This window comes from Anticarsia gemmatalis, chromosome 30 (genome assembly GCF_050436995.1).
Source record: "Anticarsia gemmatalis isolate Benzon Research Colony breed Stoneville strain chromosome 30, ilAntGemm2 primary, whole genome shotgun sequence".
Taxonomy (NCBI): Eukaryota; Metazoa; Arthropoda; class Insecta; order Lepidoptera; family Erebidae; genus Anticarsia; species Anticarsia gemmatalis.
The window spans coordinates 4,912,828-4,930,914 of NC_134774.1; the positions used below are offsets into that span (position 1 = coordinate 4,912,828).

General features: G+C 40.4%; 1 protein-coding gene across 1 annotated transcript in view; it reads right to left on the reverse strand.

The window, feature by feature from the left end:
* Positions 1–18,087, reverse strand: part of LOC142985401 (cytoplasmic aconitate hydratase-like) — a 58,108-nt gene that overhangs the window by 31,412 nt on the left and 8,609 nt on the right. Inside the window, exons 2-11 of the mRNA XM_076133536.1 lie at positions 12,029–12,121; positions 8,046–8,212; positions 7,062–7,207; positions 6,392–6,461; positions 5,416–5,478; positions 4,666–4,792; positions 3,804–3,934; positions 3,211–3,382; positions 2,088–2,188; positions 1,397–1,513 (exon numbers count right to left, since the gene is read on the reverse strand). Coding sequence (XP_075989651.1) covers positions 1,397–1,513; positions 2,088–2,188; positions 3,211–3,382; positions 3,804–3,934; positions 4,666–4,792; positions 5,416–5,478; positions 6,392–6,461; positions 7,062–7,207; positions 8,046–8,212; positions 12,029–12,121 — 1,187 coding nt within the window. The remainder of the gene's footprint in view (positions 1–1,396; positions 1,514–2,087; positions 2,189–3,210; positions 3,383–3,803; positions 3,935–4,665; positions 4,793–5,415; positions 5,479–6,391; positions 6,462–7,061; positions 7,208–8,045; positions 8,213–12,028; positions 12,122–18,087) is intronic.

The following is an 18,087-nucleotide window of genomic DNA, read 5'->3' on the forward strand; positions in this document are numbered from 1 at the left end:
GTAGTGATGACTGCTGATAGTGTTCATCAACATCATCAACATCATCATCATCATCATCATCACCATAAAAATTACTCCATTTGTCATATTTTTTGTGTTTTTATGGACTGCTTCTGTTTGTATTGTACGCATATATCTATAATTACTTAAAATTATCGTAATCACTTTTATTTTAATACTAAAATGACGTATGTACAAGTTAAATAATATTTCGTTACCACAGTCAACTACGTTATACTGGAACGCACAAATTAATTGTTTCGTGTGGGAACAGAACTCACGACCTCCTGACGCAATGGTAACGGCGTGGCGATCTTAACCACTGCGCCACGGAAGCAGTCAAATTTTAAGTGCGTCATGAATTATCGGTCGTGTAACGCCAGAACAGACAAATGTATAGAAAAACACTCGACCGTTCACACTCAACCGATGATGCGTCGGTGCGAAGCCCATACTAATTAAGTTACGCCCGACACATCTTCCGTCAGATATGAACCATCCCTAATTGTGGTTATATCAATACGATACCGGATTTTTTTTTTTTTAAAAAGACAACTCCCGCACTAAGAATTGCTCTTGTGTCGCGGGGACTTTTACAAACATACAAACAACGGATACAAAGTACAACCAGACACGGATTATTTGAGGATTGCACAAATAATAGTGTCGTGAGGGAATCGAACCCACGACCTCCCGTTGCTGTGGTATCGGCGTGGCGACCTAAACCACTGGGCCACGGAGGTAGTCAAAATTATAATATTTTACATAAAAATGCCTAACGTTTCGGCGCAGGTTGCACTCGCCGTGGTCGCAAGCTGCGGTAAAATGCGTGTTCGCGTTAATTCCCGTATCCTATCATACATTAAACATGCAACGCGAGAGTTTAAAAGTTACGAAAAGACTTTTTCCCCGACCTAATTAATAATTCGTACACCTCTCTCTCTACAAAGTTGTCGAGCTATAAGACGAGAGTTAAAGTACCAGGCACCCATATTGTACTAGGAGCACTCACCTTATTGTTCAAGTTGGCACTGTTGTTTGTTTGTCGTATGGTTAGTGGTCAACCTAGTGTCAAAGTTGTTCAAGCACAGGCCTTTGACATGGCTTAACGACTGTTATCTTAGTAGACAACAGCCGGGACTGACTTTTTACGTGCCCTCCGAAGCACGGAGACGCCCAGCTCAAATACCACTATGCGGTCACCCATCTATGGAATGACTGCGCCAAGGGTTGCTTAACCCACAGATCGTTTACCGACCGGTGAGCGTAACTGGCCATCGGCGGCCCAAGTTGGCACTAATGAATAAGTGGCGATTACCACTCCGGTGGCAAGCTCATGTGGCAAATAGGAATAAACCTAAGTACCAGGCACTCATAATGTACAAGCAGCACTCACCTTATTGTTCAGGCACTCTCTGAAGTCTCGTTGCATGTCTGAGACGGACACTCGGTCGTGAGGTCGCTTCGGTCCACTCACTGAAGTCACTACGGTAGATAGATCTAGTTCTACCACCTGAAAAATACACATTATTTATATAAAACTAGCTTTTTGTGACTTAGAACAACATATTCATACAAACATTCACCCCCTATTTGATCCCGTTATTAAATTACCGTATTTAACATTATTTACGAAAAAAGATACATTACTTGAGCATTTTAGATGAACCTTTTACGAGTACGAGTTTAATATTTTTTCGGTATGAAGAATGTTAACTAATTTTGATTATTAGCATTCCATATTCTCTGTTAAAATAAAAAATAACTAGTGAAAGAATTAATTCGATATGTCAATTAGATTCCGATTTATAAGTAAAACAAGTTGTAAACGCACAACGCTAGCTCTCGGTGACGGTGTGACGTCATTGTACAATTGTTAGCGGGACTCGATATTTTTCGAAACTTTGAATGCTAATAATAATTAATAAATCTATTTTATATGTATACATATAGGCTTTACTGAGTCAAAATTTAAAGTGATTTGGCATACATACCTAGTAATATTCTACATTATAAATGTAATTTTTTTTATAAACTTTGACACTAGGTTGACCACAAACCATACGACAGAATAGAATCTATCTTACCTCAGAAAAGATAGGGTCTTGTTCAGGATTATTGTAGTCTCTGAACTGTTTAGTAGCGCGAAGATACGCTTCAATTATATCTATCTTTTCCTTGGAGCGATCTGAAATTAAATAGTACGTTTAACTTGCGGTTAAGTGTTGATTAACTTAACTGACGGATAAAGTGATAGAAATTGACTGGAGGGCATTTGATTGTGGGGGACACTTAAAGCGGAGAAAGGTCTTTAGATGTGGGGGTCGTTTGAACAAGGGGTCATTTGATGTAAGGGATAATTAATGTGGGGGTCATTTGGTGTGGGGTCACTTTATGTAGAGGTCATGATGTGCGGGGTCACTTTATGAAGGGGTCGTGTGGTGCGGGGTCATTTTGTGTGGGATCAGTTAATGTATGGGTCATTTGATGTGGGGTCACATTATGTATGGGTCATTTGGTGTGGGGTCACTTTATGTAGGGGTCATTTGCTGTGGGGCCACTTTATGTAGGGGTCATTTGCTGTGGGTTCACTTTATGTAGGGGTCATTTGCTGTGAGGTCATTTTATGCAGGGGTCATTTGCTGTGGGGTCATTTTATGTAGGGGTCATTTGGGGTGCGGTCACTTTATGTAGGGGTCATCTGCGGTGGGGTCACTTTATGTAGGGGTCATTTGCTGTGCGGTCATTTTATGCAGGGTTCATTTGCTGTGGGGTCACTTTATGTAGGGGTCATTTGCGGTGGGGTCACTTTATGTAGGGGTCATTTGTGGTGCGGTCACTTTATGTAGGGTTCATTTGGTGTGGGGTCTTTTACTGTGGGGTCACTTAATGTAGGGGTCATTAGTTGCGGGGTCGTTTGATATGGGTGTCGTTTTATGTGAGTGTCACTTGTTTTGGGGGTCAACTTACGTGGGTAGACATTGGAAGCGGGGTCAGTTAATAAAGGGGTCATTATCATCGGGGTCATTTACAATGGGGGCTTTGTTTTGGGGGACAATCACTGTGGGAGTCATATTAAATAATGGAATTCTGACGTGTGTAGTCATTTAACATGGATATGGGGTCACTTGATTTTCATTGGGAGATCTTTCAATAGTAATAACGGGTCATTTTGTATAGATAAATTAATTCGGGTAAGTTCCAACTCACTAGTCTGACTAAGGTACTGCAAACTGCGCTCGTCAACGGGGAAGTGCGCGACCGTGGCACCGAACTCGGGACACATGTTGGCGACCGTCGCCCTGTCTGCTATACTGAGCGCTGAGACACCGGGGCCGTAGAACTCCACGAATTTACCCACCACGCCCAGGGCACGGAGGTGCTGGAAATATGAAACATAAATTATATTTATTGCTACGACAAAAATATTACAACATTAGTCTTTCTTCCAACTAAGTTGTAGTCAGCTTCCAGTCTCACCGGATGCAGCTGAATACCAGTATTGTACATGCAGCGACTGTCTATCAGACCTCCACAACACAGTTACCTGACTTATAACACGATACTAAGACTGCTTGTCAAATATGTTGAAATTGTAATTATTATTACAGACTGAAATAATTTTTTTAGACACTCATTTGATACCAACTATGTCGTATTTCTATACTAAAATGTATGTTTGACATTTCATAAAGAGTAAGTAGCTCATTTGACTGATAGTCAACTATCCTATTACATCCAGAATAAATATTAATAGAACATATTTATTTGCAAAAGCTTTTCGTTTCAAAAACACTCCTTACCTTAGTGATAGTGAGTACCAAGTCTGTAGATGTGACTAGTGGGTTCAGTTCCCCGACGAGCTTGTATCCCACTACTTTGGGCAACAACATACTGATGGCTTGACCGAGCATCACGGCTTCCGCTTCGATACCTGGGTGAAGACAAATTAATTAATCTAAATATATATAACTCAAAGGTGACTTACTGACTGTATGACATACCCCCGATTTTTGAGGTACATTTAGCGGTAGTTTATCTATTAAATAGCGTTAAAACTCATAAAAAAACGCTATTGAATAGATAAACTACCGCTTAATGTTAGTGATCTATCAACGCACAGCACAAACCACTGGACGGATCGAGCTGACATTTGACATGCAGGTACATGTTATGACGTAGACATCCGCTAAGAAAGGATTTTGATCAATACTACCTCCAAGGGGATAAAACAGAGAGTGAAAGTTTGTATAATCCTTCTTAGATTTTCAACTGATTGAACTGAAATTAACTTCAATTCACACATAGTACTCATCTATACTTACTAATATTATAAAGCTGATTACTAATATTATAAAGCTGAAGAGTTTGTTTGTTTGTTTGTTTGTTTGAACGCGCTAATCTCGGAAACTACTGGTCCGATTTAAAAAATTCTTTCAGTGTTAGATAGCCCATTTATCGAAGAAGGCTATAGGCTATTTATCATCACGCTACTACCCATAGGAGCAGAGTACCAGTGAAAAATGTTACAAAAACGGGGAAAATTATGATTCTCTTATGTGACGCAAACGAAGTTGCGCGGGTCAGCTAGTAATTCATACTATTTACTACCTTTTGACGCGGACAAATCGCGGGCGGAAGCTAATATAATAAAAGGTGACTCACCCCCCACTCCCCAGCCCACCACACCTAGCCCATTAATCATGGTGGTGTGAGAGTCAGTGCCCACCACTGAGTCAGGATGAAGCAGGTCTCCGGTGAACACCACGCGAGCTAAGTATTCTAAGTTTACCTAGAAATAAAGATAATAGGTTTTAGATCTTGTTGTTTAAGTAGGTGTAAACGGCAAACCCAAAAAATACTATGAAAGAAGTTTGGAAAATTAACATTTTAATGTACTGGTAGTTAACTGTAGACTGCAAACTTCAAACTGTTAACTGCAGATTTCTGAGAATCAGCTGCACACTGCAAACTGCAAACCGCAAATGCTTAACTGCAAACTGAGCATGATTGATTCCTTAAAAGATTGCAAATTGGGAAAGGAAAATTGTAAAATGCTGACTGCAAGTAGTATTGCTCTAACGGTGAAGGAAAACATCGTGATGCAACCTTGCATGCCTGAGAGTTGTTTAGAACAGTTCTTGAAGGTATGCAAAGCCCCCGGACTTGGCCAGCGTGGTGGACTCAAGGCCTAACCCCTCTTTAATACCTAGTAGTGGGTCATTAGTGAGTAAAATTTATTTATTATAATGAACCTCTTATTCATAAACACACTATAAACCCATTTTAGTTAAAAAACTACTATTATAAATTTTCTCTTTTTCATTTCTCAAAGGAGTGAGAGAAACAAAACTCTTTGTAAGCGTTTCATAACTTCATGTATTTTTATGAATAAGAGGGTAATATTTGACTTACTTGATGTACAATACCGGAGCCAGGAGGCACGATCAACATGTTGTCGAAGGCTTGAGCACCCCACTGTGGAAATAAAATACATTATTATTAACACATAGACTACTATCCTATCCTACTGATATTATAAATGCGAAATTTTTGAGTATATTTGTATGTTTGAATGTTTGTTACTCTTACACGCAAACGCTTCTGAATCGATTACGATGAAATTTGTTATGTAAGTAGCTGAAGGCCAAAATAACACATAGGCTACTTTCTATCCCGGAGTTTCCGAGGGATCGGGATTTACACGGGAAGGGTTTCCACGCGGACGAAGTCGCGGGCGGCCTCTAGTTACTAATAAAATATGTTTTTAAACTCTCGCGACTTGTACACATATTATAATGTAACGGGTTTTAAAAGCGATTGAAAATTAAAGGTTAGGATGTCTTCTAATATTAGTAGTCTTCAACTGAAGCAATCTTAAACTGATTTATGTTTAATAACATAACGCATCCCCGGTGCAATACTGTCACTTATGCAAAAATGTAATTTTTCAAGAGAAACATTTAAAACCTTACATAGCAATGACCTTATAAGATCATACTATAACGTCGACTTTTAACTTTACTTTCGCATAAATAATGATTACTACATAAGTAACAAATTTTTGAATTTTTTACAAAAGTGACAGTGTTGCACCGGGGTTGCGATAACTTTTTACTGGGAGGACCGATTTCATTGATTCTTTCTTTGTTGATATTTTTCAATGTACAATCATTTCAATATGATTCAATCATTTTCTAAATATCCTTAAATATGGGTAATTTTGGAAAGAAACAAATCTTAATAAATATGAAACGACTGTCAAAAATCTTTGTAAATGACAGTCGGGACACACAATTTAACGTGTCTTCCGAAATACGGAGGAACTCGGTATGTTTCTCAAGATTTTCATTCACTGGGAGTCATATGTATAGTGTAGTATTATAATTACCTTTAAGAACTGGAATCTTTCCTTGTTCCTTTCGAACTCTAACTCCTGATTCTTGTTCAAAGCATCAGGACTGAAACGAACAAAATAATAATTATTAGAAACACATATTATAACTCAACCCGCAGTTAGTCAGCGTGGTGGACTCAAGGCCTAACCCCTCCCTCGTTTGGAAGGAGACCCTTGCCCATCAGTGAGATATTTTTTTTTATCTAGCCTAGACTTCCAGTCCTCTCGGTCACTTGCTGCTTCCAGCCAATCTTCCAGGAATGCGTCGAAGTTGTCCCGCCAACCGTTTGGGCCTTCCCCGTTGCCGCCGACTATCTTGTGACACCCACTTCGTGGCTATATAAGCCCATCTCTCAGGGTACATCCGGTGAACATGTCCAACCCAAGTGGGACATAAATAGGTTATATTTATAAAATGTAATGACTGCTTTCTTGGCGCTCGCTATGGATTAGGTCGCCACGCCGATACCACTGTGTCGGGAGGTCGTGGTTTCGATTCCCACACGGGACAATTATTTGTGCGATCCACAAATAATTGTTTCGGGTCTGGTTGTACTTTGTGTCCGTTGTCTGTATGTTTGTAAGTCCCCGCGACACGAGAGCAATTCTTAGTGCGGGAGTTGTCTTTTAAAAAATTAAAAATATTTATAACGTCTATACTCACGTCCTAGCAAAGTCCACTTGTACAGAATGGTCAATGACCAGGTCGGCGGGACAGATGGGGTTGATCTTCTGAGCGTCTCCCCCCAGGTCTTTGACCGCATCACGCATCGCTGCGAAGTCCACCACCGCTGGTACTCCAGTCAGATCCTGGGGGCAAAAGAAGAGGGGGTTAGAACATCAGGACACTCTTCTTCTTATCGTATGGTTAGTGGTCAACCTAGTGTCAAAGTTATTCAAGCCGCAGCCTTTGACGTGATTAAACGACTGTTATCTTAATTGACAACAACCAGGACCGATTATTTACCTACTCTCCGAGACACGGAGGTCTACAACCTCAACTTCCTAACTCCGGGAAATATTTAAGAAAATCTCAGAGAAGACTTTTTGGCCCTAGATTCGAACCCGATAACTTTGCACGGCAGTCAAATACACTAGCGACTGGACTGGAAAAATCACAAAAATGCCTCCGTGGCGCAGTGGCAAAGGTCGCAACGCCGCTACTATTGCGTCGGGAGGTCTTGGGCTCGATTCCCACCCGGAACAATTAGCTGTACGATCCGCAAATAATTGTTTCGTGTCCGGTTGTAATTTTAGTGTGTGTATGTTTGTAAACGTCTCCGCGACACAAGAACAACTCTTAGCGCTAGAATTGTCTTTAAAAAGGAAAATCTGTCTTTAAATGTAAAAAAATAACCTCAAATTCAGCTGCCATACTTGTAGTAATCAATCAATCGTCGTATGGTTAGTGGTCAACCTAGTGTCAAAGTTGTTCAAGCCGCCCGAAGGCCTTTGACGTGGCTTAACGACTGTTATCTTAGTAGACAACAACCGGGACAGACTTTTTACGTGCCCTCCGAAGCACGGAGACGCTCAGTTCAAATACCACTATGCGGCCACCCATCTATGGGATGTCCGCGTCAAGGTTGCTTAACCCACTGATCGTTTACCGATCGGTGAGTGCAACTAGCCACGAGCGCCTCATTACCTGTAGTATAACCCTGGCTGGTTTGAACGCGATCTCGACGCCACCGTCCACATTCTGGTTCTTCTCCCAGTCCAGGACATTCTTCACATCCTTGTCCAGCACTTGGAAGTTGTCACAGTTCCTCACGCATGACTCCAGGAGTACCCGCACGCTGTACGGGAGACGGTCTGAGGAGGGAAGAGGGAAAGAAAGTATATTAGAATGTTTTGAGGAAAAATTAAAGTAAAAATTGTGCAAATCTAAAATAAATTTAACCAATTAATGTCCCACTGCTGGGCAAGTGTCTCCTCCTGTAATGAGGGAGGGGTTAGGCCTTGAGTCCACCACGCTGGCCATGGGCAGGTTGGGGACTTTGCATGGAAACATTTTTTTGTTTTCACATACAAAGATCATATCGGTGATATGTTGTAAAAAGGTGGTACTCGTAACCGGCGGTCCTGTATGACAAGATGTATGTATGTGAATGAAGCAAGGGAAGTTTGTAAGGATCGTACCAAGTGACGTTCTTTCCTGTACCCCTATGGAAAAAGTGTACAACAAGTGTAAATTTTGTGTACTCCTATGTATCTATCTTTACTAATATTATAAAGCTGAAGAGTTTGTTTGTTTGTTTGTTTGAACGCGCTAATCTCAGGAACTACTGGTCCGATTTGAAAAATTATTTCAGTGTTAGATAGACCATTTATCGAGGAAGGTTATAGGCTATATATCATCACGCTACGACCAATAGGAGCGGAGTACCAGTAAAGAATGTTACAAAACGGGGAAAACTATGATTCTCTTATGTGACGCAAGCGAAGTTGCGCGGGTCAGCTAGTGTATTATATAACTTGAATAACATTGAACAATTTTAAGTACAGATTCATTAATTACACATGAAATTTGGCCTTCAATACTTTACATAACAAGTATACAGCAGTAAAACTTGCTCAATCAATGTCAGCATAATATCACGCCTGTTATACTCGAAGGTTTAGGCAGAATAAGTACAGCCACGTTTCGCCATTAACAATGTTAGTCCCATGTAATAGGGGGCGAGTTTATTGCTATATACCGGGCACGTTACCAAACTCTGAGTTACTATTAAGAAATATTCTAATAAATGTAAATAAAATATAAAATAGCGATGGCGCTTTGTCCGACCCGGGAATTGAAACCAAGACTACGTATTCAGCATTCAGATACTAGTCGTATTATATAAGTCTTGTTGTTTCTTAAAATAAAGATTAACTAGCTGACCCGCGCAACTTCGCTTGCGTCATATAAGAGAGAATGGGTCATAATTTTCCCCGTTTTTGTAAAAAAAAATACTGGTACTCTGCTCCTACTGGTCGTAGCGTTATGGTATATAGCGTATAGGCTTCCTCGATAAATGGGCTATCTAACACTGAAATAATTCTTCAAATCGGACCAGTAGTTCCTGAGATTAGCGCGTTCAAACAAAAAAACAAACAAACTCTTCAGGTTTATAATATTAGTAGTATAGATAAATACATACACTGCCGACCGCGCCAAAGAGGCAGTTTTATTCAATTTCAAGGAAAAGAGGATTATTATTGTGTTCTTACACATTCTTGGTAAAAAACTGTTTTGAGTTGACTCATTGACAATACAATTAGTGACAAAGAATTGTTTTCAAAAAGTCACTGGTTACTGACTGACTGATGGCCAACGCACAGTCGAAACTACTGAGCGTACAAACTTGACATTTGCTATGAACATTCCTTAGCAAGTGTAGAGGAGAACTAAGAGAGGATTTTTGGAAATTCCACCCCGAACGGAGTATATATATTCGCTTAGCCTTTGTTTCAAACTATGTTGGAGTCGGCTTCCAGTCTCACCGGATGCAGCTGGATACCAGTGTTTTACATGGAGCGACTGTCTATCTGACCTCCACAACCCAGTTACTTAGGTATTAAGACGATACCCTTCGGTAAGACTGGTTGTCAGACTTTCAAGCTTCTGACTACTGTTAACGACTGTCAAAGATCTTCGAAAATGACAGCCGGGACCCACAATTTAACGTGCCTTCCGAAACACGGAGGAACTCGATATGTTTAGGATGGTCACCCATCCACGGAACAACCTCGGCAAGCGTAGCTTAACCTCAGAGATCGATCCGCGCGGCTGTTGTAAACTAAGCCACGAGCTCCACACGGAGTGAATTTCCAAAAAGCCGGCGGAAAGTAAAAATACTAATCCTTTAGTAGAATTCGGATAGATAATTATTGTGTAGTAAGACTTTGCAGCTACAATCTACATGTTTAAGTATTTGTATGATAAGTTTCGGGGGTAAATAAGGTCGTTTTAATTAAAATAAACGTATTGTTTCCTAGCCTAGTTATTAACATAATGGGTGGATTATATAAATGACATAGAAACAAGCTGTGACTGGGAAAGTAAGAGTTTTTATTGCTTGTTAAAACGGTGAACGAAAACTTCGTGATGAAACCTTGCATGCCTAAGTTCTTTAAGAAACGAAAACTGCTGCAGAATCTACCACATTTGACTGTCTCCGTGGCGCAGTGGTTAAAGTCGCCACGCTGCTACCATTGCGTCGGAAGATCGTGGGTTAGATTCCCACACGGAACAATTATTTGTGCGATCCACAAATTGTTTCGGGTCTGGTTGTACTTTGCGTCCGTTGTTTGTATGTTTGTAAAAGTCCCCGCGACACAAGAGAAATTCTTAGTGCGGGAGTTGTATTTAAAAAAACATCACCTGAAAATTGACCTTAGACTTGACACTAAGGTCGTTGTTACTAGAACATGTTCATTTGAGATAGACTTTAGCATACAGATTACAGATGCACTAAGGTCATGGTCATCTGATAGCTATACAACTGATAAACATAATAAACATCACTTGGTAATAAGAATAAGTATAGACCTCAAGACTGACTTAGATAGACTATCTTAATATATATAACTTAAAGGTAACTGACTGACATATTAGGTCGGGGAAAAAGTCTTTTCGCATTATAGTATGTATGAACTTGAAATAAAATCTTTTCTCTGCACAAAAAAGCTCGATATTTGGTTACCTCACGAGCTCACTGAAAGAAACCTAATGAACCGTGTACTCATTTGTGATTGAAGCCAAAGAGATTTTATTACAAGTTCATACATACTATAATTCGAAAACTTTTTCCCCGACCTAATAAATTCTGAATGTCGTATACCTCCAGCCGCGAACCTTGCATACAAGACTCTCTACTAAGTTGTTAAACTGAATTACATTTATTTATTTTTTGCTAATATTGGTGGTAGTAGTGGTATAAGTTGGTACCTCCCACGCAAGAGGTCGCAGGTTCGAACCCGAGGCACGAAGACGCCCAGTTCAAATACCACTATGCGGTCACCCATCAATGGCACGACCGCGCCAAGGGTTGCTTAACCCACAGATCGTTTACCGACCGGTGAGCGCAACTGGCTATGGTTATTTTTGAGTTATATCGCTATAATACGTGTGGAGGACGTATTTTAATATGTAATAATGATTTGTTAAATTAAATTAGATTGTAGTTTCGATGACGTATGGAATTCTTTGTACGTAGATAATTCAAGGTCTTTTAGCAGCATTTAAATATATTGTATTGTCATTTGCAATTAGATAGCTATCGAATATTTACTTGCTAAAGCAAATTTGACTGTCTCCGTGGCGCAGTAGTTAAGGTCACCAGGCTGCTACCATTTCGTCGGGAGGTCGTGGGTTCGAGATAAAATCTCTTTGGCTTCTACAATCACAAATGAGTACACGGTTCATTAGGTTTCTTTCAGTGAGCTCGTGAGGTATCCAAATATCGAGCTTTTTGTGTAGAGAAAAGATTTTATTACAAGTTCATACATACTATAATGCGAAAAGACTTTTTCCCCGACCTAATATAACATGAGTGACTCGGCTTATACAGCTGACGGTGACCTGTTTGATACAGATACTTTATTTTGGAAATATATTAAATGATAAATTATGTTTGTACTCACCATATTTTTCTCCAAGCTGCGTCAAATCATAGTAGTTGAATTGTTTGCCATTTATCTCGATGCTCTTCAGCAAACCACTGTACGGGTTCGGCCCTGAAACAAACAAAAATTAAATAAATTTTACAAGCCACTGTAATGAGAAATGAGTTAGGCCTTGAGTCTACCACGCTGACCAAGTGTGGGTTGGGGATAAAAAAATCTATACTAATATTATAAAGCTGAAGAGTTTGTTTGTTTTAACGCGCTAATCTCAGGAACTATTGGTCCGATTCGAAAAATTCTTTCAGTGTTAGATAGCTCATTTATCGAGGAAGGCTATAGGCTTGTATATCATCACGTTACGAGCAATAAGAGCAGAATACGGGTAAAAAATGTTCCAAAAACGGGGAAAATTTTGACCCATTCTCTCTTATGTGACGCAAGCGAAGTTGCGCGGGTCAGCTAGTTAAATATGATAGCAGAAACGTTTTAACGTTCCCTATCGGAAGAAAGCGCTGGTCCGATGACTTTAGGTGCTCTGCGAGGCTCGGAAGTCTAAGACCTCGGGGCCTTTCACGTATCTCAGTTGACAACTATTTGAAAGCCACTCTACTGTACATTGCTGTCTCTCTTAGATAATAGTGATTAAGACGTTACATCAAAGCAGCAATGTACTGAAAGGTGACCATCAATTTGACATAAACTAGCTATCAACTGAGATACGAGATAAGCCTACTGAACTTATTAACTTAGGGCAATCTTTGACAAATTCTTAACAGAAAAACTCTAAAAGGAATCTTTCGCTCGAAACTGGATTCGAATCCGTGACCTCGTCGTCGGATAGACTACCAGCCGCGCCACACAAACAGTCATCATTAAAATTCTATTGTTATATTACGTTTAGAGAACAAAGTCCAAACGAAATCAATTTTAATTCAATATGAATCTATTTAAATAGTTACGACGAACGAAATCAATTGATTGAATTATCATTACGTTGTTTTCTTTCAAATTGTATTTTTAAGTTGCCTAACAGTAGGGCTGACTGATAGACTGCCTAATAAATCATCGCATAGCCTAAACTATAGAAGATCGAATCATTTAATTTGGACAAGGGATGCACTGCCTAAGAAAGTATTATTTAGTCATCATCTATTCAAAACTCCTTTAAAATAGGGTTTGAAATTTTGTACGGAAGGTCGTCACTAGCGGAGCTAGAAGCACGAAACTTCATATTTGTGATTTTTATTTGAAATCCCTCGATAAATGGGCTATCTAACATTGAAATATTTTTTCAAATCGGACCAGTTGTTCCTGAGATTAGCGCGTTCAAACAAACAAACAAACAAACAATCAAACAAACAAACAAACTCGTCAGCTTTATAATATTAAGTAGTATAGATGAATAAACACGTGTTTGTGTTTTTGAAAAGTCATCCCCTCAGAGATTAAAATAGGGGTTAAAACTAAACATTTTTCCTAACTTTTTGCGATCGCAGTCGCGCGGGTCCTCTAGTTGATTATTAAAATTAAATTAAAATAGGTGAGACTGAATATAAATAATTGACGTTTAGTCTATATCGCTGGTAAATTCAGTAATTGTAACGACTAGGTATCATAAGTGTCAACATCCATACTAATCCATACTAATATAATAAATGCGAAAGTAACTGCGTCTGTCTGTTACTCAATCACGCCCAAACTACAATTTGCATGAAATTTGGTATGGAGATGCTTAGATACCCGAGAAAGGACATAGGCTACTTTTTACCTCGGGAAAATGACGCATTATCATGGTAAAATTCAGACGCGGACGAAGTCACGGGTAAAAGCTAGTTTTAAATAAATGATTTAAAGCAATAATTTGACCAGTCATTTTTAGTTTACTTCTTCAAAGAGTGGTATAAGTTGACATCTCCCACTCAAGTGATCGCAGGTTCGAACCCGAGGCAACACACCAATGACTTTTCGAAGTTATGTGTGTATTAGAAATAATAATCACATGCTCCAACGGTGAAGGAAAACATCGTGAGGAAACCTTGCATGTCTAAAATTTGTTTAAAACATTTATTGAGGGCATGCAAAGTCCCCAACCCGCACTTTGCCAGTGTGGTGGTCTCGAGGCCTAACCCCTCCCTCATTACGGGAGGAGACCCTTGCCCAGCAGTGGGACAGTAATGGGTTAAATTTTTTAATTTTATTTTTATTCTTCAAAAACGCGGCCGGGGGACTTATATTTATATTATGTAAAGATAAATATCAAACTATCTTTGCAACAGGTGTCAGATAATATAAAAAACAAGCTTGTTTCACCAACAACTAATATTTAGATAAACGATAAAATAGTCATGTGATTGAAACAAATATATTTTCACTTTTCACACGTATTTTTGGTTTCCAAAATCAAAATAAAAGCCGGTTTTAACCAACTTAAATAAATGAGAACGTGGTCAATTAGGTAGTATATTTCTGGCTGTTGCTAAGACTACGCTGTCTGTCTGTCTGTCTGTATCTCATGAACCGTGATAGTTAGACAGTTGTCATTTTCACAGATTATGTATTTCTGTTGCCGCTATAACAATTAATAATACTGCGCCCGTAGCCAGTTGCGCTCACCGGTCGGTAAACGATCTGTGGGTTAAGCAAACCTTGGCGCGGTCATTACATAGATGGGTGACCGCATAGTGGTATTAAACTGGGCGTCTCTGTGCTTCGGAGGGCACGTAAAAAGTCGGTCCCGGTTGTTGTCGATCAAGATAACAGTCGTTAAGCCACGTCAAAGGCCTACAGGTTTGAACAACTTTGACACTAGGTTGACCACTAACCATACGACAAATGAAATGAACTGTCGATGAAATGTAATGTTTCAGAGACAATTTTCTCCAAATTTCTATTAGTCTATATCTTTTTTTATAAAAGTTTGACGTAGTAATGTGAAATTTGGCAATACAATGGATTTACGTGACGTCATTTGTGTTTCAATTGTCTAATTATAGAAGAAAGTACTTAGAGTTTATATTTCGCGTACAATATACCTTTAAAAAGTAGAGCATCTCCGTGCCTTTAGCCAGTGCTGGTCAATGTCCTTCAAAGGCTTATTTATTTAACCATTTAACACAGAATTATCTCCTTATCTCCTCTTATCTCCTTAAAAAAGACAACTCCCGCACTAAGAATTGCTCTTGTGTCGCGGGGGCTTTTACAAACATACAAACAACGGACACAAAGCACAACCAGACCCGAAACAATTATTTGTGGATCGCACAAATAATTGTCCCGTGTGAGAATCGAACCCACGACCTCCCGTTGCAGTGGTATCGGCGTGGCGACCTAAACCACTGCGCCACGGAGGCAGTCAAAAGTCGAATTGACAAAAATATTAACTTTAAAAAAATTATAATTTATGGTAACTGTGTTGTGGTGGTCTGATAGACAGTCGCTGCATGTACAATACTGGTATTCAGCTGCATCCGATGAGACTGGAAGCTGACTACAACATAGTTGAATGAAAGACTAGACTGATGATGATAGTAAATTACCTTTTTATTTTTCTGTATTTTAATTAGGTACGACAAATCTACCGTATCCTTCGAGGCGGCGTGTGTGTTGGCAGGGACTCCCCCGTGGGACCTTGAAGCCCGTGTCTTGGCGGATGTTTACCGCCAGACTTTAGAGGCTCGGACACGGGGGACCGGTCCGGACCCGGAGGCTGTCGCGCAGTGGAGGCGCGAATCACGCCAGAACATCCTCCGGACCTGGGCCGAGCGGTTGGAGCACCCCAGCGCTAGTGCTCTTCTAATTAGCGCCATCCAACCGGTCCTCGAGGAGTGGTTGCATAGACGTCATGGAACGGTAACCTACCGACTGACGCAAACTCTGACGGGCCACGGCTGCTTCGGCCGATACCTATTTGTAGTCGCAAGGAGAGAGCCTTCCCCAGCATGCCACCATTGCGGGCATACCGAAGATACGGCCGCCCACACATTGGCTGAGTGCCCGGCTTGGGCGATAGAGCGCAGAGCACTGATCGCCGCGATAGGGCTCGATTTGTCGTTGCCGGCCGTAATTCGTTCTATGCTCGGCAGCGACGAAGCCTGGAGTGCGATGCTCGCCTTCAGCGAAACTGTAATCGCGCAAAAAGAGGATGCGGAGAGGGTCCGGGAGCAAGACCCGAATGCACACCCGATGCGTCAACGCCGCGTCGGACGGAGGAGAGCGGCGCATGACCGCCGCCCACCCTAAATTGGGTCTCTGACAGTGGACTGGGCGTCCGCTGTCAACTTGGGGCGAGACTCCAAGAAAGGTCGATGGCCGTAGTGTCCGGTCCATCGAACCAGCTGGTCTAGGAAGGGCCCCCGTGGAAGGGGCAACCGCGTGGCGTGCGACTTGCGGTTCTAAGCGCAAGCAGTTATCCCGTCGCACGCCACATACGCGGATCAGGCAGGCACTCGTGGGGTTTTAGTGGGTATGACCGCCCTTCTGGCGGGAGAGTCCCACATAACCCTGGGCTCCACCCAGGGACCAGGGTATGCGCAACGCATTTCCCCACGAAAAAAAAAAAAAAAAAAAGGTACGACAAATCTGACATTTTTCTCATGGAATATTGTGCTTAAAAAGTACAAAGATTATATTTCACGTATTAACACACTAAATATAGATTCATATCGATTATTAGCATGTAACATCTATGTTAACAGATGCAAAACTTAAACCTCTAGTCTATGGTTCAAAGTTCATGTCAATAACAGTCGTGCGAACAAATAATATGAGAAGACAAATATTCTTTATACATGTGGCAACATCTTAGTTTTTTTCCTATCAACTATGTTGTAGTCAGCTTCCAGTCTCACCGGATACAGCTGAATACCAGTATTGTACATGCAGCGACTGTCTATCAGACCTACACAACACAGTTACCTGGCTTATAACACGATACTAAAAGTCTAGTTGTTAGACTTTCAAGCACCTGACTACTGTTAACGACTGTCAAAGATCTTTGAAATTAACTTCCAAAACGTGCCTTCCAAAACACGGAAGAACTCGATGTATAATATGGTCACCCATCCACAAATCATCCTCGGTAAGCGTAGCTTAACTTCAGAGATCTATCCCTGTGGCTCCTTGTTATTTAGCCACGAGATCCTCGTGGCAACCTTCCGTTCCGTCATTATATCCAAGAATATTAAAATTAAATGGCGCGGCCTATTCTTGTTTTTATTGTGTTGATAGTGATCTATAAGTTTCTTATCAGTAGGTATTGCGTTAGGTTATTGTGGTAAATAAATTGGAAAATAGGTCTATTATATACAACAGTGAACAACTAGGTTTAATAGATAACTAGGTACATACTGGTCTATGTGGTAACTTCGCTGGACAACTAAATAAATAAATTTAACCCATCACTGTCCCACTGCTGGGCAAGGGTCGCCTCCCGTAATAAGGGAAGGGTTAGGCCTTGATTCCACCACGCGGCCACGCTGACTAAGTGCGGGTTGGGGACTTTGTTTGATCTAAATAACTCTCGGACATGCAAGGTTTCCTCACGATGTTTTCCTTCACCGTTGCAACAAGTGATCATTATTTCTAATACACACATAACTTGGAAAAGTCATTGGTGTGTTGCCTCGGGTTCGAACCGTCGATCACTTGCGTGGGAGGTGTCAACATTTACCACTCGGTACCAACTTATAATACGTAATTCTATTTATTTAATAAAATTTCCAAGAAAGCACAAAAATTAAAGCTTTGAAACAACAATCTCAGAATGACACTTCGTTTATAAATATGTACAATGCAGATAACTGATAATTTTATCAAAATTAATGTAAATAATTACATAACACATGCCTTGTTTTCAAAATTTCATTAATTGTAATATAGAGATGACTTTCACAGTCCTTATCATAGTATTATAGTATGCACTAGTTAGCTCGACATGTGTGAATATAGCAACAAGTCGCAAAAAGACGAAACGCCGTTAATATGGCGGCACGGCGATTTCATTCAACAAACTATGATTTTTGTTTTTTTTATAAAGACAGCTCCCGCACTAAGAATAGCTCTTGTGTCGCGGGGACTTT